Source organism: Lepidochelys kempii, chromosome 11 (genome assembly GCF_965140265.1).
Source record: "Lepidochelys kempii isolate rLepKem1 chromosome 11, rLepKem1.hap2, whole genome shotgun sequence".
Lineage (NCBI taxonomy): Eukaryota > Metazoa > Chordata > Testudines > Cheloniidae > Lepidochelys > Lepidochelys kempii.
In genome coordinates, this window is record NC_133266.1 from 79,537,248 (window position 1) to 79,560,908 (window position 23,661).

The following is a 23,661-nucleotide window of genomic DNA, read 5'->3' on the forward strand; positions in this document are numbered from 1 at the left end:
TCTTGGGGACAGCGACAGGGTAGCTAATGGAAATGAGGATATGGAAGCAGAAATTACCACACCCGAGGTGGAAATCAAACTCAAATATCTTCATGGGACCAAATCAGGGCCCCCCGGATAATCTGCATCCAAGAATATTAAAGGAACTGGCACATTAAATTGCAAGCCCAACAGCAAGGATTTTTAATGAATCTGTAAACTTGGAGGTCAGACCCTGTGACTGAAGAATTGCCAGTATAGTCTGTGATGCCGGCAGACCAGGAGCCAGCGCTTGCCAAGACTGCAGCCATTAGCTAAGAACTGACAGATTCATAGCTAGACACCAAACTAGTTCACCTGTATGTTAGCTTTTCTCAGAATCGCTATTAGTTTTATAAGAATGTATTAGTGTCTAGACACTGTGAAATGCTTGTAAGTGGCTGCGGGCACTAATCTCACGGGTATTATCTGTATTCCAGGCTATAAGAAAATAACGTAAGTTTTGCTTTATAACTTTAAAAATGTTTGCGCTGAACTTGAGAACCCGGGCATGGGAATCAACCCCCGCCCACCCATCCAGGAGGTCTATCAACATTTAAGTGGGCCATTATAAGACAAAAGGTTTGTTAATTGTCCCATCCACCCCTGGAGAAGTGTATGAAGGAGTCCTTGTCCCATTGCTTTGAATGCTGGAAGAGGGAAATAAAAACAGTCGACATGAAGATTTGTCATCTCTTTGTGTTTGAACTCTCATGGGGCCAGAGAAACCAAACTGAAGGCAGAGATCCCCAGGAGTTATCTCATTGACAGATCTCTACAACTTTGTCACTCTTAGGATTTAGATGGTAACTCATTTGTGTGTGTATGTTTGCTTGCTTTGTCCTGTAAATAACTCTCATTTCTTTTTCCTAGTTAATTAACCTTTAAATAGTTTATTACAGGATTGGCTACAGCTGTTGTCTTTGGTGTAAGATCTAGCACACCAATTGATTCAGGGTAAGTTACTAGTTTCTTGGGACTGGAAGCAACTATAATATGGTTTCAGAGTAACAGCCGTGTTAGTCTGTATTCGCAAAAAGAAAAGGAGGACTTGTGGCACCTTAGAGACTAACCAATTTATTAGAGCATAAGCTTTCGTGAGCTACAGCTCACTTCCTCAGATGCATATCGTGGAAACTGCAGCAGGCTTTATATATACACAGAGAATATGAAACAATACCTATTCCCACCCCACTGTCCTGCTGGTAATAGCTTATCTAAAGTGATTTCCAGCACAAATCCAGGTTTTCTCACCTTCCAGCCCCCCCCCCCATACTATAATATGGTTTGATTTTTGGTCTAAGTGACCATTCATCACTGAGTCCAGTTTCCCTGGGTGGCAAGATAGACTGGAGAGTCTGAGAGGAGTGCGTGTGATTCCATGGGAAGACTGGTATAGCGATCCAGGAGTTCCCTTACTGGCTTGGGGAAATCAAATTATAGAACATACCACCAGTTTAGGGTGTCTGCCCTGTTTTTGACCGTCTACCCCGAGGTAGCCACTCACAATTGTGAGACACTCCAGACAACATAACAAGTAGCTATTTTTAAGAATGGGAAAAAAGTGACCAGGAAACGGCAGGGCCTGTTAGTTTGACCTCAACTTTATGCAAGGTCGTGGAGCAAATTTTGAAAGAACATGGTTAAAGATAGAGAAAAATAGTAATTGGGATAAAATGCAACACGGTTTTAGAAAAAGTAGATTGTGCTAGACCAACCGGATCTCTGTCTTTGAGAAGATAGATGATTTTTTTACACAAAGGAGATGCAGAAGAGCTCATCTACCTGGATTTCAATCAGACATTTGATACAGTTCCACAGGGGAACTTATTAAACTGGAGAAGATGGGGATTAATATGAGACTTGAAAGGCAGATACGGGATTGGTTAAAGGGGAGACTACAACGGGTCATACTGAAAAGTGAACTGTCAGGCTGCGGGAGGTTACTAGTGGAGTTCCTCAGGGATCAATCTTGTGACCAATCTTATTTAACGTTTTCATTCATGACCTTGGCACAAAAAGTGGGAGTGTGGTAATACAATTTGCAGATGACACATTTGGGAGGTATTGTCAATACTGAGGAGGACCAGAATATTATACAAGAAGATTTGGAAAGAATTTTTGCTGGAAGCTTGGGATGTGTGAGTTGGAAGCGACAGGGGAGGAGAAACACTTGGGTGTATTGGCTGATCACAGGAAGACTATGAGCTGGAAATGTGATGTTGCCATGAAAAGGCTAAGCAATCCTAGGATGCATCAGGCGAGGTATTTCCAGTAGAGACAGGGAAGTGTTAGTACCATTATACAAGGCACTGGTGAGACCTCATCTTAAATACCGAGTGCAATCCTGGTCTCCCATGTTTAAGAACAATGAATTCAAACTGGTACAGAGAAGAATGAATTCAAACAGGTACAGAGAAGAGCTACTAGGATGATCAGAGTAATGGAGAGACTAATTTATGAGAGGAGACTCAAAGAGCATGGCTTGTTTAGCCTAACCAGAAGAAGGCTGAGGGGAGATATGATTGCTCTCTGTAAATACATCAGAGGGATAAACACCAGGGTGGGAGAGGAATTAAGTTAAGTGCAAATGTGGACACAAGAACAAATGAATATAAACTGGCCACCAGCAACATTATCCTTGAAATTAGATGATGGTTTCTAACCATCACAACAGTGAAGTTCTGGAAAAATCTTCCAAGGGAAGCATTGGGGTTTAAAAACTAAAGTTTGATAAGTTTGTGGAGGGGGAGGTATGATGAGGCGGCCTACGAGCCCCTCTGCGACTGTTAGAGCTGGAGATGAAACACGAGATGGGGAGGGCTCTGAGTTACTACAGAGAATTCTCTCTCTGCTATCTGGCTGCTGTGTCTTGCCCACATGCTCAGGATCTAAATGATGGCCCTATTTGGGGTCAGGAAGGAATTTTCCCCCAGGTCAGATGGGCTGAGACCCTGGATTTTTTTCCCCTTCCTCTGCAGCGTGGGGCATGGGTCACTTGCAGGTTTAAACTAGTGTAAATGGTGGATTCTCTGCTACTTGAAGTCTTTAACCATAATTTGAGGACTTCAGTAACTCAGCCAGAGGTTAGGGGTCTATTACAGGAGTGGGTGGGCGAGGTTCTGTGGCCTGCAAGGTGCAGGAGGTAGGACTAGATGATCACGATGGTCCCTTCTGGCCTTATAGTCTATGATCATAATGTTCCCTTCTGGCCATAACAGGTAGGAATCTATAACTCACATTGAAACTCTGGTAACTGTTGTGGTTTAGGGCCAAGAGTTTAAAATATGACCGGTGATTTTGGGTGTCCAACTGCAGAAATCTTAAAGGTACCTGATATTCAGAAGGTGGCTGCTCAAAACATTTTGAAAATCAGCCCCCTTTGAGGCCTCTCAAGCAGGCAACCCCAAAACTAAGGCCGCCCCCAAATCACCAGTCACTTTTGAAAAACTTAGCCAGAGCCAGTAGGAGTTTAACTCCAATGGAGAAAGGAAAAGAAAAATCTTTCAATGTCCCTGTTACTAGCTTCTCTTTCCCTCCCCTCCTGAAATGGAGGGGGTAACATAAAATGGTTATTGTCTTCTTGGTGCAGTGGTCCTAGCTCAGTGCCATTGGGAGCCCATACTAAAGAGGCCCACTCTTTGTCCAGCATGAGGCTCTGTAATGAGAGTCAGGCCCCCAGAAGTGGAAGATCATCACTGCATAGTGAGCCATCTCTGGTTCCGTGCAGCAGCCAATTCCTGTCTCTCACCCCAGGTCCTGTGTGTTATCGGGTGGCAAAAGCTATAACATGTTGTTTGACAGAGTTGAAACAAAATGCTTTTGTACAGCACATTCTGAAGAGCAGCGCTCAGCGCCTCTCCCTGCTTCTCCTTCATGCTGACCTGGATGTAATTGGAAGAGATGTCTGATGTGCTGACAGCAATCTGGATGACGGGAGTCTCGGTTCACTGCCCTGACCTTGTCAACATGAATAGGAAGATTTTTTTTTAAAAAGGAGGAAGAGCCCAAGGAAAGAACCCTCTATGTATGGGGGCATCTGGAGCTTTTCTCCTGGTTTTGATTTGGTGACAGATCATTGTATCCTCGCCCCAAACGTGGAGTCAGCTCTTGACAGGTAAAAAAGTCAAAATATCAGATCAGAGGCTGACGTGTCCAATTAAGGATGCTGTGGTCTCCACAAAGCTGAGAGGGACAGCTTGGAGCACCTAAATAGAACACAACCCCTGCCGAGCTTTCAGTAGGACGCGGCTGCACTGTAAGACATTGTGTTCTCTTGAAGCTGTAGACAGAACGTGATGGTTGCCACGCAATCCGTCTGCGCTAGCTCAAACCCGCTGACTGGGTGTGTTCGAGCAGCAGCGGTGCCCTTTCAGAGGAGGATACGTGCCTTGTGAAAGCCCAGGTATTTGGATGCCTATGTCATTGCGGCTCAGGGCATGGCACCATCACCTCTGGGTCACTGTGGGCTCACGTCTAACGTTAGAAGCTGACCCTTTATTGTTGATGCTGGAGGACGTGGGGAGGGCTCATGGCACTGTCAGAGGTGCTGTCTGGCAGATGAGGACCATTGGACTAGACTCTAAAGTTTGGCTGGATTTATGTGGTCTCCAAAGTGGGGTGCGCGCAGGACGATCGATTGGGGGAGCACCGCCGGAGGGGAAAAAAAGGTGGGGGGGCGGCCCTGAGCCCTCCGATCAGTGGAGGAGCAGGGGCAGCCGCGCAGCCTGCGGCCGGAAAGACATGGCGCTTTCCCCTTCAAAGCCGGCCGGAGAGAAGCGGTGCTTTGAAGGGGAAGGCGCCGCTTCTCTCCGGCCGCTGGCTGCGCGGCTGCCCCTGCTCCTCCCGACTCCTCCGGCCCCTGCTCGCAGGGCCGCATTCCGAACGGGGCTTCAGAGCTGCAGGCCAGGGCCCCGGGGCCCCTAAAGTCCCTGCATTCCGGGTGGCCCTGCCTGCTGGGGGGGACGGGGGGGGACAGCTCCCAGAATCGCGGCTCCCAGAATCGTGGCCATGGGGGTGGTGGGATGATTTAGTTGTGGATTGGTCCTGCTTTGAGCAGGGGGTTGGACTAGATGACCTCCTGAGGTCCCTTCCAACCTGGAGATTCTATGATTCTTTATCGGTTCTAACACTGTGATCATCGCTGTAGTATCGGAACACCTTCCAGCAGAGCATGATGTGAGTAATATTTGTCCCGTGTTTGTTCTCTCATCCTCTCCCCTCGGGGAAGCGTGTGGGCAGTGGAATATCTCGTAACATGTTGCTTTATGTTTATGTTAGAGAAGGCAAAGTCTAGGAAACGGGTCTGGCCCTTGGAGTGGAAGGTGGGGAGGTTTGTGCTCGTCCTTGGTTCCTGGGGGGATGTAGAGAAAGTGGAAAGAATTCAGAGGTGAGTGACAAAGATGATCAAAGGGATGGAATGCAAGCCATCTGGGCAAAGGCTGAAGGAACTGGGTATGTTTAGTTTGGAAAAGAGGAGATTAAGGGGAGACATGATCATGGTCTTCAAATACTTGAAAGGCGGCCAAAAAGATGGAGAAAAATTGCTCTCTCTTGCCACAGAGGGCAGGACAGGAGATAATGGATTCAACTAGGGCATAGCAGATTTAGATTAAATCTCAGGAAAAACTTCCTAACTGCAAGAACAGTACGACATATAAGAACAGCCATAATGGGTCAGACCAAAGGTCCGTCTAACCCAGTATCCTGTCTTCCGACAGTGGCCAGTGCCAGGTGCTTCAGAGGGAATGATCAGAACAGGCAATTATCAAGTGATTCATCCCCTGCTGCCCACTTTCAGCTTCTGGCAAACAGAGGTTTAGGGACACCCACAGCATGGGGTTGGATCCCCGACTATTCTGGCTAATAGCCATTGATGGACCCATCCTCCATGAACGTAACTAGTTCTTTTTGAACCCTGTTGTATTTTGGCCTTGACAACATCCCCTGGCAATGGAACAAACTGCCAAGGGAAGTCATGGAAGCTCCTTCACTGGAGGTTTTCAATGGTTAAGACGCAACAAATCCTACATTTGGCAGGAAGGTGGACAAGATGACCCTTGTGGTCCCTTTTAAGCCTGTGCTTCTATGATTGTGCGTGCCTTGGTGAAAGAGGAGCAGAATTGCCCAGCACCGGTTTCATCCCAGAGTTTTAAGTTCTTTTAGATACCCTGGGCCCAGGCCATGGAGCTCCCCTGAAAGATAAGGGCCAAGCCCTTGAACTTGATTTGGTATTCTATGGGAAGTCAGTGCAGGGAACGGAGAACGTATTTGATGTGCTTGGGGTAACCTATGTTACTGTCTTTTCCTTGCAAAATGCTCATGATTGGGGGTTGGACAGGTTTGAAAATGTCCCATGTGTTTAAGGTGCCCATGCCAAGGGATATGATCCCCAATCAGAGCAGAACTTCTCTGGGGAACTGCTTGGGGATGAACTTAGTGCTCTCTCACTGTCTGACAGAGGCACTGGGCTCAGACTGGATGAGCTGTAAATGTGCAGTATTTAGCTGCTATTTATCCATCTCTTTGCAAATAATCTATGAACAGATGTCTATAAGTGTTTGCAAATGGTTTGGGTGCCCCACTCTAGCCTTGCCTTAACATATAACAACATAACAACGTCTATACATCTCTCCTGCTAATTATTTGGGATCATATGTTCAAAGATAAGCCTCCCCACTGATAAGCTGATCAGTAAAAGCAACAGGATCTGTCTGTGGATCAGACGTGACTGACTTTCTATACAATCAGCAACAGAAAACGTCCTATTTTGTGCATGTGTAAGCCTGAGTCACAACCAGAAACAATGAACAGAACCCATCTGGGGCCAGGGGAGGCATGAGTCCTCTTAGAAATGGTTGTGATGGTGGGTCTTAGGACAGACTTGTAGCCAATTATTTTAGTTTATTGTTCATTTATTGTGTGGTTATGACTAACTAACATGTTATGTCATATATAAGCATTGCATGTTAAATAGAGTTACATTGTAGAATTATAGAAGGTTCAGATTGATTAACAGTGAGAAGGGATAATTATGTATTAGGTGTCTAAGTAAGAAGGGCTGAAACGCAACACCTGTAGGCGGAGGCCTGCAAGATTTTAGCTTTGCTATTTTAGGCCTTGAAGATGAGAAACGCTGACATAATTAAGTGACCACAGAATGATCCTATGCCACAAGATTAAGGGAAAAGATGCACCAATGGGTGATATTGCGAAAAATTAACAGGAAAATAATTTTTTGCTTACAAGGTAACCGGTAATCACCTTTTCCTAACACATGCCCTAACACAGGGTGAACAATATGCAGAAATCTAATGAGGTATAGTCAGAATCACATAATAAGAGGGTGCCCAGATTAGGAAAATGGAGCTCCCTATGGAAACTCCAGCAGGAACCATCCCTCAACTGGTGATCAATCCATGAGAGCCCATCAGACTCGAACACTATCTAGGACAGAGGTGGGGAAACTACGGCCCGTGGGCCACATCCGGCCCCTGGGACCCTCCTGCCCGGCCCCTGAGCTCCTGGCCCGGGAGGCTCGCCCCCAGCCCCTCCCCCGCTGTTCCCTCTGCCCCGCAGCCTCAGCTCACTGCACCCTCGGGCAGAGGGGCTGCGAGCTCTGGCTGGGCAGCGCAGCTGCAGAGCTGTGGCCTGACCCGGTGCTCTGTGCTGCCCGGTGGCGTGGCTGGCTCCAGCCGGGCGGCGTGGCTGCCTGTCCTGGTGCCCTGGACGGCACGGCTGAAGCGCCCCCAGCCACCAGCGCTCCAGGCAGCGCGGTAAGGGGTGGGCAAACTTTTTGGCCTGAGGGCCACACTGAGTTTCTGAAATTGTATGGAGGGCGGGGTAGGGGAGGCTGTGCCTCCCCAAACAGCCAGGCGTGGCCTGGCGCCCGACCCCTATCTGACCCCCCCTGCTTCTCGCCCCCTGATGGGCCCCCCCGGGACTCCTGCCCCATCCAACCCCCTCTGTTCCCTGACTGCCCCCCACTGCCCCATCCAACCCCTCCTCTCATTCCTGACAGCCCCCCCCGGGACCCATGCCCCCATTCAACGCCCCTGTTCCACGCCCTCTGACTGCCCTGACCCCTATCCACACCCCCGGACAGGTCCATCACTGGCTATTAGCCAGGACGGGCAGGGATGGTGTCCATAGCCTCTGTTTGCCAGAAGCTGGGAACGAGCGACAGGAAAAGGATCACTTGAGGATTCCCTGTTCTGTTCATTCCCTCTGGGGCACCTGGCATTGGCCACTGTCAGCAGACAGGATACTGGACTGGATGGACCTTGGATCTGACCCAGACCGGTCGTTCTTATGTTTTTATAGGAGGGTCTAGGGACACCACCACCTGTCAAAATAAGTTTGGTAAGTAGCATTCTCCCTAACTATTCCTGGGGAAGGTTTCTGCTCTACTGCTGCTAAGGAAAAGACCTTACTGCTGCAGAAGAAGCAGAACTCATGTTTTTTTTTTTTCTGCTGGGCTGATTATTATTATTTCCCAGTTGTGCTGTTCCCTTTCTGCCTCGTATAGACTCAGACTATAAGGCCAGAAGGGACCATCGTGATCATCTAGTCCTACCTCCTGCACCTTGCAGGCCACAGAATTTCACCCACCCACTCCTGTAATAGACCCCAACCTCTAGCTGAGTTACTGAAGTCCTCAAATAATGTTTTAAAGGCTTCAAGTTACTGAGAATTCACCATTTAAACTAGTTTAAACCTGCAGGTCGCCTGTGCCCCATGCTGCAGAGGAAGGTGAAAATACCCCGTGGTCTCTGCCAATCTGACCTGGGGAAAATTCCTTCCCAACCCCAAACAGGGCAGTCAGTTAGACCCCGAGCAAGTGGGCAAGACCTTACTCTTGCAGGCAGTAACAAAAACTGTCAATGGCATATTCCATCTAGTTAGTTTTTTAGCTCCTTAATGCAATGAGGAATCTAAACAAATGCCCAAAATACTGTTGGGGTGGAGGTGGGGAGAAAAAGCTGAAGACAAATGTCCTGTAAACTGATCAGGCACATTTGAGGTTTATTCAGCCTCCATCTGTGGAAAATGTATCATAGCATCTTCTCTGAATGAGCAGCACTTCCAAACTGATGAGCCAAAAAACCCCCCAAAAACCCCGCACATCTCTAAGTTCATTGCTATTCCAGTTCACCACTTAAAAGGAGTAATGTTCTGCATGTCACATGGGAAGGAACTTGAGGACTGCTGCTTCAGCCTCTTGTGTTATTTGGTTTTTATCTGACCAGGGTCAGAAATCCATTGATGTAAACACTAAAATGCACTTTTCCAAGGATCACTGAAAAACTGTAATATTAAAATGTCAGCCATAAATACAATCACGCAGGCAACTGCTGTACCATTACAGCACAAAAAACATCAGTCACAGATCTAATCATGCAAGCCGGCTCTGTACAATTACAGCGTAAATGCCATCAGTCGGACACCACTGCTTCGGCTAATTCCATAGTATTACTGCAAAAAACATCAGACGTCCGACTCAGACCACGACAGCATCCCGCAGTCTAGCAGGACAGGCCAAAGTCTACCAGCTTTTTGCTCCAATACCAATCAGGCCCTTCCCCTCTGGCTGTCGCAGGCCACCTGTGTGGGAAGCAAAGACCTCAGAAAGAAAAGCCAGCTCTGGGCTGGCCGCCATTTTTTCATCTGAAAGGGTATTTTTTTGGCAAAAAATGACTGTTCTTGTAAACAGGAAATTTTGTGTGGAAAATGTCTGTTTTCCTTGAAATTTTTCAGGTTTTGAGCAAAAAATAAAAATAAAAATTCCAGTTTTAACCAAAAACGTTGAGGAAAAATTTCCATGAAAACCATTTTCTTTTGATTTTCATCCAAAAGTTTCCACAACAACCTCCCCCCCGGCATGCTTATTCAGCCAGCTCTAGCACCAGACTCCAAGCCGTGCCGGAGAGCACTGGGCAACCAGGCTGGGAGGAAAGCACTGCACCAGAGGGAGGGAGTGGCCTGCCACCTCATGGCCGCAGAGAAGCAGAATTACAGCTCAGTAATTTCCCCTGCTCTAACTGTCCCATCTATGCAGGACTCTCCTCCGGAAGAGACAGCAGCTCCGGGGCATCCCAAAGGAACAGGAGAGGGAGTGGTGATGGGTCCCGCTCAAGAACATAACTCCTTTCAGGCTCTGTCCCTTCACAGCCCACTTACACACCGCCACCCCCACCCCAATGCTCTTCCCCGAGTCCTCCCAGCCCGCTCCCTGCCTTGCCCTCTCCCTGAAGCCCCCTTAACACGTTTGCAGCAGCCCAGCGGGGTAGTAGTAAAGCTGCACAGAAAGCGGCTGTATCCTCCCGTGCTGTGACATGAAGTGTGTCTCCTGGCAAACTCTCTTAGCACCACTAGTTCCCAGCTCTCTCGATCTCAGGAGATGTGGTCTTAGGTTTGTTTTCCCCAGGTGTCCCTGCACTTTCCCCAGCTGAATCTAACTCTTCTTTTCAGCCTGCATCCAAAGTCCCAGCTCTCTGCGTATTCTCTTCTGTCTGTACTGAGGCACCACTCCTCCCGACTTACTGTGATCTGTGGGTGTCATTTGTGTTGTGGGGAGAGGGGCTACGTCCAAAAGGGCCAGGGAAAGGCAACCGGAGGAGAAGGAAACTGTAGGGTTAGAGCATGCTGTCTCCTAGCCGCAACCAGGCCCACCCCGAGAACAGGTGCCAGAGCCATGCAGGCTAAAAGCGGGTATGGCCAAGAGGGCAGGGGAGGAGTCAGAGGGACAGGCGCTGCAAAGGACACATACCTCCCTCAAAGGGGTGGATGAGCTCTCTGCAATCCAGACTACTGCTGCCCAAGTTAACGCTTCAACACATGGCCCAGCCCGAGCAATGGAGCGCTCGCAGATTGTTTCTGGAGCCCCCAGAGCAGCTTTCTTGCTTCAATCTGGCACTACGGCTGCTCTGAGATTCTGAACAGCTGGAGCAAGATAGCTACAAGCACCCTCCCCTCTCCTGCCTACATAGCTCTGTGTGTTGGCCATGTGTGTCTGCCGATTCTCCAATAGTACACCATGGAAATGGCCACCGTCATGCTGGGGTTCAGCCAGTCCATGCTTGTTCCAACAATTTGTGAAGTATTGTAATTGCAGGACATCAGTCTCGTCATGCCTTTGGCATCCTGCTTACATGTCTGACAGCTCCAGTGCTATTCCTGTGGTGATGTAATCATAGAGTAACTGTCTCACTCTTTTGATCATCAATGCATTCCAGTGAGTCCAAACACTCTAGGCAATATTTTCAGCTGCCTCATCCCTCTGAAAATCAGGCCCCTCTAAAAGTGTCTCTCCAGGTGGGCATCAAAAATGGAGACACCCAAAATCACTAACATTTTTAAAATCTTGGCTACTGGTAACAGCTGAGGTCTTCAGATCCAATCCCCCTCTCCATAAGCCAAATTATAGACCTGGAGAGTTCACATGCCAGGATCCACAGCAGCTGCTCTAAATGCACACAGGCAAGGTCCATTTGTAACCCAGGACTGTATACTCCGAAGCACAAGTTAGCACAGAGATTGGAAACTACATGGCAACTCCACTAGGAACTATGATAGTTCTCAACAATGCCACTTAATTATTTCTTGCTCACTGGATGCTGACTTCTTGGCACTGCTAAAGAAGTTACAGAAACATGTTAGCGACATCTCAGATGGGAGTGTGGAGTGTTATATGTTCAGTTCTTATGATCAGCGGAGTCTATACTAGTCCCTGTACGGTTTCTAGATAAATTTGATCAAATAGTGCATCAACAGACAATCCAGTTCCAGCAGCTTTGAGGTTTCAGGTTTACACTGCAGGCCAGAGCAGCCGAACAGAAGGATTTTATGCAGAAGAGGCAAAGCACCCACGCTGTCTTCAAGGTGCCCCCAGAGATGCCTGGTGTGATCCTGTACAGGACATTGAAATTGACTACTCACGAGTAAAAAGTGTGTGTTGAGATGGGTTGCACTGGCTTGGATATAATCCTTCAACATCCCGGAGGTCTGTGGTAAACTGCGTCAGTGGTTTGTGAGCTATAAGGAATCTAACGGTCCCACCCCAGTCCCTGCTTTCCATACCACAGCATCACTGACTGGCACTCCCTGCTCAGGAGAGGGTTATCTGCAACATGGGGTCATGCTGTAGGAGACTGTAGCAGCTGAGTTCCAGCTCTGCCAATTAGCTGCATTGAGTGTTGTTAGATCCTCCAACTGATGAGAATGAAGCCAATTTATAAATAACAATGTTGTAACAAATCCATCCACCTACCCTTAAACACTGAAGATGATTCTATTCAACAACCATCAAAAAAACCCTACAATACAGAGGGGTACATGCCCTGGCAAAGAACAATTAAGTCAATGCCCATGAGGTGGGGCAAAGTCCAGTCAGGGACATTCGTGCACTCTCATACATTGCAGGTGTGAACGTGGTGTGTGCTTTCTTCACAGGATGTTCTTCTAACAGCATCACACACACATCTGCTGTAACAATGAAGGCTTATTATGCTCTAGTACAGATGGGACCTCAAAATCACCATGCTGACACGTTCTGCTTCTTATGCCTAAACTGAGCAGGATACGAGATTTAAGTCTGATTAAAGTCATTGGCATGTACTAATTACACCAGCATCATTAAAACACCACCCTTAAGGTTTTACGCTGCGCCATCATCCCTATCTGAGGTGCTGGATGAAACGCAAGCAGTTGCTACTGCTCTGTGTGCAGACACAGCTCGAAGGCAGCTTGATCTGACTGTCTGCTGTCACCACCCTGTGGCAAAAAGACTGTGTGGCCATTCATTGGTCTAAACAAAGCAACCACACAGAGCCCATTGCACATCAAATCATTTCTAGGGGAGCGATATTCCACTGGCCCCGGTCTGGTAGGTTTTCCTCAAGGCTTTTATGGGATTACTAGTCCTTTTATCGTGAAGGATCACAGATTAGATTAGGGTTCCTTTCCATTTTTGTATCTTCCTCTGGAGTAACTCCCTTGGGATAGGGATGCAAAATGTTAAACCGGTTAACTGATTAGCCAATAAGCTTCAGTCTTATCAGTAAGGTATTCCTGTTAACATTTAAACTCTGGCTTCAGGACTCCACTGCCACCCCACCCCCAGGGTCCCGGCTGCCGGCCTCGCACCTGGGCTGTGTGTGGGGCAGCAGCAGAGCCCTGGGCGTGTGGGGGGGGGGGGGGGGGTTCCAAAGAGGATGGAGCTCGGCTGGTCTCAGTGGTAGCAGATGACAGAACGAGGAGTAATGGTCGCAAGTTGCAGTGGGGGAGGTCTAGGTTGGATATTAGGAAACACTATTTCACTAGAAGGGTGTGAAGCACGGGAATGGGTTACCTAGGGAGGTGGTGGAACCTCCATCCTTAGAAGTTTTTAAGGTCAGGCTTGACCAACCCCCGGCTGGGATGATTTAGTTGGGGATTGGTCCTGCTTTGAGCAGCGGGTTGGACTAGATGACCTCCTGAGGGCTCTTCCACCCATGATCTTCTTTGATTCTATGACTCATGGTGGCAGCAGCAGAGTCCTGGGCTCACGGGGAGGCAGCCAGGGCCTGTGGCCAGCAGCGAGCTGAGTCTCCAGGCGTGGGGGTGGCAGCTGGGACCCCGGTCTTGTGGGGAGGCAGCAGAGCCTAACGGTTAAACATTTAAGTGCTAAAATGTTAATAGTTTCAACATTTACTTTTTTAAAACGTTATTTACATCCCTACCTTGGGAACAAGCACAGGCATACAGACTTATTCCACAGCTTTCTCAGTGGTGGAATTTTCACTGTTTTAAACTTGGTGGTGGATATTTTTGTGCACCTCTCTTCCCTTTTATATTTTCAGCAATGAAAATTCCTACTTCCATTTTTCCCTGAGTGAAATGCAGAGAATGAATTAACCCTTGAGCTGACATTTTCCTATCCATCACAGAGGAGGAGATGGTTCGGACTGCAAGGAGCACAGCTGAGTTTTGGGACTAAGTTGTCTTGTTTAAAGGGACAATCAAAACCTATCTGTTTTGCAAACGTTTTTGAAGCCAACTGAGCAGCCAGAGGGCAGAGAGGCAAAGCACCTCAGAGGTGGAAATATGGTGCAGCCTGCTACACAGACACATCAATGTAAACATATTTGGATCACAGCTGAAAATCACCCCGTTTGTGTACTGAAATTAGCTACTGTGGCAGAACATATCCATTATAGCAGCCACACACATCCTGTGGCTCTGGGACCACATGGACTACTTTAGCCCTGCATGCAGCTTTCATCTTGTGTTGAATGCTTCCCATGACAACTGTGCAACGATGTGCTCCATCGGGAGCGCTGGCTAGGTGTGTTCCACCTCCATGTGCCGTGGGAGGGGCAGGGAGTGAAGACACCTGCTCTGATAGGTTAGTTCATAGAACACGGCCAGATCATCATTATCTACACTCCGCATTTGCAGAAGGCTCCTTCCTCACTGCCCAGCCATTCACCTGTGCAGCGTGCCAAGGGACCATAAATGGCAGCAAGTCAGAAGGGGGTAACGGCAGCACAAGGCACCAGGCAGTCATGCCTCTGCCACCTTTGTATGGTGCAACAGCTCATCAGTGCTTCTAAGTGGATTGGCTCTGCATGAGAGCATGTGACGGATAGATTTTAAGGCCAGGAAGGGACTGTTATAACCATCATTTTGAACTAACCTCTTTCCTAATCCAGGGCAGAGAAATTCACCCAGTCAATCCTGCAGTGAGTCTAATAACTTCTAGTTGAGCTAGAGCATATTTTTAAAAAGACATATCTGATCTCAATGTAAAAACTGCAAGTGACAGAAAATCTACCACATCTCTAAGTAAGTTGTTCCAATGATTAATTCCCTGGTCAAAAGTTTTCACCTTAATTCAGTCTAAATTGTCTAGCTTCAGCTTCCTTCCATTGGATCTTGCTCTGCTTTTGTCTGCTAGGTTGAAGAGCCTTCTATTAGGTGGTCAGACTAGATCATAATGGCCCCTTCTGCCATTAGAATCCATCGATCTGACATGACAGAGCTGGGTACGTCACATGAGGGAACCAAGAGCAGTAAGAAACATGGAAAATTCACATAAGATACTACAAAGCATTTTATTTTTCATAAGAAATTGAGGTATACAGTTATAGGTATACTTTGCACAGCACGCAGGCTACATGACACCAGTGTCCAACTCAGTTGGAAAAGGCACTGCTTGGAGAATACAAGGCTCCCACAAGCCTCATTTTGTCACTGGAAAGGAACCCTTGCTGTACAGAGATACAAACAAATAGCTGGTAACAACACAGGAGGCCTGAAATTACTCACTTTATGAGGAGACTGTACAAGTTTTCCCGCACAAAGCACAGGACAAGCCTGCTTGGCTGTCTGGGAGGATACAGTAAGGTTCCCATGGAGAGCACAGGAGGGGTATATTACTGAGCCCAAGCGGGTAGGCGGTGGACATGAGAAGAAGCCCAATGGGACACAGGATGGAGCTAAGAAGAATGCTGCTGAAAGAAAGAAAGAGGTGGGGGGTGGGTGAAGGGCACAGTAAGAGTACACTTGACAACATGAGGATGAACCCATTAACTGCTCCGTGTTCTGTTCACATTTAGAGGAAAAACATACCGCTGAACTCTGAAAATTACGGCTCCCCTTTTTCTTAAGCAGACCAATCGGAGATGTCGCAGAACCATGAGCCAGATTAAAACGGCAAGACAGAAGTCTACCTGATTGCACGTAGCCAACTCTGAACAGCGGGTGTCAAAGATGTTACAGGCGTCATATTCGTGAAGTGTTTTCTCAGACGGCCATTGCACTCTCTTCTGCCCACACTGTGGTTAAAGCAACAGCTCCCCATGCCATGATGGCTCACCGAAGGGGGTACTCCACTACACTGCTTCCATGTGCCCTTGCTGCGTGTGACATTTCAGTCCCAAGGGAGAGTGTCACCTGCATGCAGCTGCACAGCATTCACCTGGGAGATCTGATGGGTACGCAGAATTAAGGGGAAGAGCAAAGAGTCCCATGACCTTTATAATGGCTGGTCAGTTCTGGCATGTCTGAATCCAGGGATGAAGCCATGCCCTGGAACGCTTCCAATGTGCAGCAGGCTAGGCGTGGAGGGGGAAAGAAAGAATACTCCACCCTGCTCCCCCTATGCAGCTGCAAAACACCCTCAAGCCTAAACAAGCAGCTCCACGCTTTGAAGAGTTCTTCTTGCAAAGCAGGAAACTCCCTAAATGCTGTTTATATTTGCCTTGATTTGAGTGAATTTAACATGGGAGAAAGGTGATGAATGACAGCTCTATAAAATGAAGGCTCCCGTTCAGGGAGAACATGTACATGACAGGCGGTACACACTTTCCCTCGCAGCCCTACTAAACAGAACCCAACCAGCTTTGGGGTTGCCAATGTATTTCAGTCTTTATGTATTTTAGCCACTGACCTCTCTGCCAAGAATTGCTGTTAAAGGTGCTAGCTGTGACACTGGTCTGGGGTCTGGTAAAAATACCACCTATCCTTCCTTCTTACGAATATGAAATGCATTTTTGTACCAGTTTGAAATGTTCAAAAATTACTATTGGATTTTCCCTCCAGAACTGCAAATTCTGTGCACAATCTGCAGCTCTCACAAAGTGCAGGTTACAAAACCTAAACGTCCTCCTTGTAAACAGATAATACTACAGTGACTCAAATAAAGCTGAAAAGAAAATAACCCGCTGAACACAGGAATGTGGTACAGTCTATAGCTATGTTATAGTTACAGTACATAAAAAACAAACAAACAAAAAATTGTTTCAAGGTTTTTGAGTGAAAACATTTTGCTGCCTTCTAAAACAATGCTTGGCCTCTGAAATCTAAAGTAAACGTTTAGAGAGTGAGTATACTGTCCTGGCCTACCAGCTACACCAAAAACTGAACCCTTACCTCACTTCATTTTGACCAGTTATATCAGGGCCTGGTCAGGAGAATGACCATGGTATTGCTACCCAGTTGTGCTTAAAACCCAGACTCAGAGCAAACACCAGGAAGAGGAGGAGAAAGTAGTAGCTTAGCTAGAAAGAGATGTTTCCTGTGAGTTTTCTCTTGGTTTGGTGAGCTCACCACTTACTGCAGTCCTTTGGAGTGGTTTTATTAATAAACAATTTTCCAGTGGGTTGGCTGTTCACAGTTTCTCTCTTTCTCACCACAAAATCGGTTGTAAGTTGTCTGGGGGTCAAATCCCAGGATCTCCCTTTCCTCGTGAATCCGGAAGGAAAATGTAGAAACTGAGGTGCCTGTAAAATACCTGTGAAGGAAAATAAAACTGGTTATTGGAGAAGGTTTTGTTTTTAAGGTACAAATAAGGGCCTTATCAATGTCTAATCTGTTTATAATGAGTTATCTGTAATCAGAAACACAGACATTACTGCATCTCATTCAGTCGCATTATTTAGGTTTGCAAGATTCAATCATTTTAAAATCTGCCTTCACATACAAACTGAACAGACACGTACAAAAATCAAACTAGCTACCGAGCATGTGCACAGATCCACTGGTCAACGATTGCTATTCCTCCATCCTTGTAGACTTCTAGCTCCTCCCAAGTGGGTTCAAACCTCACCATCTCAGGCAGTAATTTCTTGAGCTCTTCAGTCTCTGAAAGAAAAAAAATGCCATAAGCCGCCCGGCACAGGACCATTAGAGAAAACGATAATATTGCCCTATACCTACATTTCACTGAAGAGCTGGACCAAACTGGTGGAAAGGTTGCAAAGCAGAGGAAGCTCAAATTTGACCTAGGATGTGTAAAACACGTCTTGCTACATGACTGGGGAAGTTTTGGGGGACAGGTGCCAGTGAAGGAGTGTTAGACACACTTTGCACGGATGAGATAGCAAATGCTGATGGACTGAGGGGGCCTGGAATTGACGGGCCCGGGAAACAGGTGGTACCACTAGTCTCACTTTCTAATCCTACAGAAGCAACAGACAATGATTGCACCTCTAGGGTATATGCCACAATGGCCTCCCCTCTCAATGCTTTTTTAATGACACCCGTGGAATCATATAAAGAAAAGGTGCAGTGGAAATGGGAAAGAAGAGGAAGAAAAGACAAAAATACCTACCCCTTATTAGGAGAGACTATTAAAAACAATGCAAGATGTTTTCCTGTGAATTTAATGCATATGAAAGGTGCTACTTTGACTGGTCTGGAAAAAAAGTCTTATTCTTTCCCAGAACAGGTACAGCATGGCCGGAACCTCCCTCCTTTATCAATGGGCCTCATCCCTACCCATGAGAGGCCAACACTATGGCTGAGGCAAGTTCAATCTCCTCACCCATATACTCTGATCTCCCAAAGCTGCCGGTTACAGCTAGTCATGATGATAGTTTGTGCTATGTGGACATCTGCTCCTGGGAACTGGACCAGGGCATCACGCTTGTTTCATGCAGATGGCCAAACAGCCTGTGTGAAACACCCAGTGACTACTTTCTAGGCACTACCTATTTGGGCTGGATTTGAATGGTCAGCATGGAGATGAAAGGCTCCAGTCCCTCTTTTAATTTCCTGAGCTGATCAGTCTCCCAGGAAGGCTATCAATATTCAATAATCCATGAATATGAAGTGACAACTGTTGCCACATTGACCAATCTCTATTGTGAAGTAAGACCCAGGATTAAACAGGTGTGCATACCCTCCACAATGGCATCAGTGGCTATGAAAACTCTCTTAAGTTTATGCCTCTCCATGAGGCTGCGGATTTTCTTCACTGCTCCATGAAGGCTTGGCACATCTTCTCTGTGACCCCAGATGAAGTCTTTTCTTCTGAGGTGAACCCCAAGGTATGGCCCGCCTACAGCAGTGCCCAGCTTTACCTTCAGAGAACAATCAGCACATGGTGTAATCAAAATACACTAGTATCAACGCAGAATGAAAAGGGTCTTGGGTACATGAACACTTGCGCTGAAGTAGGTACAGCACTGTGTTAATTCAACGAAAGCGAGCCATTGTAAGGTGTGTGTTGACAATATTTTGTAGCACTTACAGCTGATTACTGTGTTTTGATATCTGGCAGCAATGAATAAATAAACCATGCAAGATGGAGAGAGCTGTTTATAAAGATCTCAAATTTATCATCAAAGAGTGGCCTCATTAAACTAAAGCGACTGACAGTTCTGAACAGCACATTGCTCCATCCAACAAGATGCAGAACAAAGTTGTCCTTCTTGGAACTGGGTGTGACATGCTATGCTCAAAGCCGCACCCTGGAATCCCCATATTCACCACTATCATAGAATTATGATGTGTTTTGTACAATGTATGCCTTGTGAGGTATCATTTTAAAAGTATTGATCTGTTGAACATTAATACCCGGTTGGATTGTATATGCTGTCACTGTGGAAGTTATGAAGTTTTGCTATGTGTGCGTTACTGAAATACGTTGTGAGGCTGGGAACATCCACAACCAGCCTTTCAGGTGCAACAATGGAGGAGCCAGACGCTGCTGATAGCCCATTAAAGGACTCCACACTCCCAAGGACTATCCCAGGAACCGTATACAACGGAGACTTCTCAGAGATAGCACATAGACAATGGAGACTGCTTCACTCACATCATAGCAAAGGATCTTTCCAGCAAGCTGGAAGAAACTATAAAAGAGGGGAAGTGACATCATCACTTGACCTCATTGCCCCCCAACTCAACACCTGGAAACATGTCTGAAAGACTGAACTGGGGAGGTGGTCCCAGGCTGAAGGAGAGTTCCAGCCTGTGTATGGAAGATCTGTAACCTGCTTGTATGATCTATCAGGGTGAGACTGACCGATTCAAATCCTGTCTAGTTTATAGAACACAGACTGTGATTTTTACTTTTATTTCTTAGGTAACCAACTTTGATCTGTACACTTACTACTTAAAATCTATCTTTCTGTAGTTAATAAATCTGTTTTACATTTTACCAAGAACAGTGCATTTTGGTTGAAGTGCTTGGGAAATCTGCTCAGGAACAAGAGCTGGTGCATGTCCTCTCCACATTGAGAGAGGGGTGGACTGGGTTATAAACCTATACTGGTCAGGCTTCTGACCAGAGCAGGTCGGTATAGCCCTGGGTCCTCGGCTGGGGAGCTGGGGGAACTGGCTGGAGCCTCTCTATTATTAGTTCATGAGTAGCTAGGAGAAGCATTCATATAACTCAGCTGGGTGTGTCCCTGCCCTTGGTTGTCTGTGTAAGTGCAGTACCTGGAAAGGTTTGCAGCTTGCCACAATATCACAGTGAGAGAGGGAGCCCAGGTTGGTAAGCCAGAGGGCTCAGCGGTAAGCCAGTTCCAGGTTGCACCCCAGGAAACCCATCACAGTGAGACTTGCCGTGCTGCTCTCTAGCAAACAGTTCAGTCAACAAGATCTGAACTGACTGGGAAAACTTCGTTCCAGAGGAGGAAAAATCTTGGAAGGGCAGAGAGACTAGAAATGCTGTGTACTAGAATCATCACATTCATAGTTACTTCCCAATCCCTCTCACAGTGCAGTCAAAATACTAAACAAATATATTGGATACATCTGTTACAGAAAAAACAGATTACAAACTACTTTACCTTCATCTGTGTCCAGTCCTCATTGTAGTCTGTCCTGTCTGCCTCATCAGTGGAGTGAAGGTATTTCCTCCTAAACTCATCCCCCACCACACGCAGGTGTTTAGCAAACACCATACTTCGACGGGTCTGTCAGGATGAGAGGAGCTGCTGAGTGACTGTCTGGGAGTAGGGAGATAGCTATAAACACATGCATGTGAGAACCTGCTTCCATTTAGAGCTCCAGGAATGGGGTTACTTTTAACACATTCCTACAACGCTGCAAGGTAACCATTTCCAGCATTTAAGGGTACTTTCTACCAACCTGTGGGTAACTGCACTTACATCCCATATACACAACTCGTCACTGCAGGAGTGTTTCAAAAGTGCCTTTTAATAGCTAGACCTACAAACTGGGAAAAGAGTCGAGATTCATCTACCTTGTAGTTTAAATTTAGTAATTTTTAACTTTTGTATAACACATTTCAAAACAGAGCAAGGATAGTATTTATTTTACTAACAAATGTGTTATCAGCACCCAGCCAATGGCTAGTGCCTCTGTTACACAAGTGTCCACAATGCTTATGTTCCTTGTGCCAGCACAGGGTCTGTCAGCCATTCCCCATGGTAGCAGAAAGATCTAAGTGTTAACACATGGGGTCATTAAACTAGGAGAGCTCAATTTAGAAATAGTTTTCAGTGAGGTTCCTGTTCATTAAATCCAGCTGAAAAGCTGGTTAAGGTAAATACCCTGAGGTCACGAGTGATTTGTGCAGGGTCATACAGTGGTTTAGATGGCATTAGACCACAGAACATATGTAGCTCTCCCTCACTCTAGCCACCGCACCATATGGCTGCCCTGTTAAGTGAAGAAGGCATTTCTGTACCAGATCAAGTACAGAAGTAGTGCAGCTCATCTTTTGGAAAGAAAAATGTGGAAAGACTTGTTAACTTACAAAATTACTACTGGAATTAAACATGCTCTAAGAAACATGCCTCTAGCCACCAAAAGCCCCAATCACAGTAAAAGGGAAACTGGCAAAAATGAAGCTATTCCCCATACCTGAGGGTATTAATAATTTCAAATGTGTTTTGTGACACAGTTACCATCTGGAATCGAGGCAAAGCAGAACCATCCTTGTTAGTACAAGCGTACAGTACTAAGGAAATTCTCTGTTACTGACTTCAGTTAAACACAATAATCAGAAGTTTGGTCAAATTCTTGATTTACAAGCAAAATGCTTTTTTCCCCATTGAGCAATGAACACTGTATGAAGATGCACTGAGGATTTTTGAATTTATTTTCAAGACAAAGATCCATTTGCACTTGGCACAAAAGCTTCTCTTCTCTCACCAGAATGGTGAAATTCAGATAGGGCTAGTCTAACCCCATAGTCTGCCCTGAGTAAGGGACTGTGGATAGCTGCCCTACCTACCCCAGGAGCAGAGCAAGAATGACCTGGCATTCTGAGGAACAATTGCTCAGGTTCTCTTTTCCCCTTGCTCTAGCAGTGAGGGGGGCTGGTACTGCCTCTCTTTTCCTGTTACAGCTGACTGCCCTGAACTCCAGCCGCAGTAGAGAGAGCAGAGCCAGGGCTCCGTCCCCTCCATACCCCGTCCTCGCAGTGTGGAGAATCAGGTGAGTAACCACTAGGTGAGCAGCCTGCTAGTGCTTCTAAGGGAGCAGGATGAAACAGCACTACCGGGGGATTTTTCATGTGTGTGCTCCTCTCACACCACCACCACAGGGCAGCAGCCTGGAGGGCCTGGGGGCCTGATCTGTTACAATCTAGAAACATCTAGAAGGTGGGTAGGGCAACTGTTAACATGGCTGCTATACAGAGTGGGCGAGTCATCTTACTTTCCAGTCTTCATGGAGTTGAATTTATTTCATAGTAGTGTCTCATTTCAACTATAGCCAACGTGAAAGCTGCTGATCAATACTGCAAATGGGTGATTAGTGTTTAGGGATCTTCATATCAATGAATTCATTTATCTGACTCAACATGCCAGAAGATGAAGGAAGCGATTGGATGACTGAAGTAACGAAAATAGACAATTTTTCTAAGTAATTCTTCAAAATGGAAACATTGTCAAGAGACGTCACTCTGCAAGGAAACTGCAGTAAACTCATTTCTTTGGATCCATCGTGACCAGATGCATCACTTAATGAAATCTTGGCTATTGAAGTGGAAGAGCACAACACTGATGATTCTGCAAGTGAGACATTTACAATACTGCCATCATCGTTAAAATGTAACCACAATTATTTATGTCCCTGATCCTGGTATTCCAGCAGCTCTTCAATGTTCTTCTGAAACCATCATCAGCCTCATGGATGGATGACTGAAAAAAGGATTGATGCCCCAGTTCTCAGTGACACTAGGGGGGAACTCTCAGGAAGACTGTGCATCTGTATTTGCATTCAACTAATAAGTTGAAATATGAGACTAGCAGAAGGAGGTCTTCCATCAAAACACAGCACACATTTTACACAACAGAGAGCACCACACTTACAAAAGAAACGGAAGGAGGTTTGAACAAGCTGCTGACACCATTGTCACCGTTGCCATGCAATTCTGCCTTGATTAATTGGAATCACACAAGGGTAAAATCAAAAGGCAATTCAGAGACGCTGTGTAACCTTTCCATTCTTTAGCGGGTGCAACTGATCCTAAATAAAAAGGTGACAGGAGGAGCCCAAAACAGGATGAGGATGCTGGAAAAGTGCTGATGGGATGTAATCGCTAGTTTCCTTTTCTTCCAGCATTTAAAAGTGGAGGTCCAGATTTCTACCTAGAAACTACGTTAGCAAAGATGTTTGTCTCTCACAAGTTTGTTGCTTCAAAATGGTGGAAAACTGTGAGTAAAATCACAGGAAACTCTTAGAAGACCTGCATGCTTGCCTACGCGGCACACAACTTATCATGCAGGGTTTAGCACTTAGCGAGGTCAACACTTGGTGACAGAATATAGTAGGTGCAGGGAAAAAGAAAGCGACACACAACCCAGGGGCAGAAGCCTAGTCAGTTCGCAGATACGGGAACCTTGGAATGTGCTCTTTAAGTAGGGTTGCGGGCTCTTCGCTTTGGCCAACATGTACAGCTTT

The 23,661-nt window shown here is 46.5% G+C and overlaps 1 protein-coding gene across 3 annotated transcripts in view; it reads right to left on the bottom strand.

The window, feature by feature from the left end:
• Window positions 1-15,091: 15,091 nt before the first annotated feature.
• The window catches only part of POFUT2 (protein O-fucosyltransferase 2), a 28,733-nt gene continuing 20,163 nt past the window's right edge, over window positions 15,092-23,661 (bottom strand). Inside the window, exons 6-10 of one of the 3 annotated variants that reach the window (XM_073306991.1) lie at window positions 20,577-20,702; window positions 18,680-18,860; window positions 17,517-17,640; window positions 17,190-17,290; window positions 15,092-15,506 (exon numbers count right to left, since the gene is read on the bottom strand). In XM_073306991.1, the coding sequence (XP_073163092.1) occupies window positions 15,247-15,506; window positions 17,190-17,290; window positions 17,517-17,640; window positions 18,680-18,860; window positions 20,577-20,702 (792 nt within the window). In that variant the 3' untranslated portion in view covers window positions 15,092-15,246. Of the gene's footprint in view, window positions 17,291-17,498; window positions 17,641-18,679; window positions 18,861-20,576; window positions 20,703-23,661 lie in introns of all 3 variants that reach the window. The other 2 variants (XM_073306992.1, XM_073306993.1) reach the window with 2 other exon arrangements.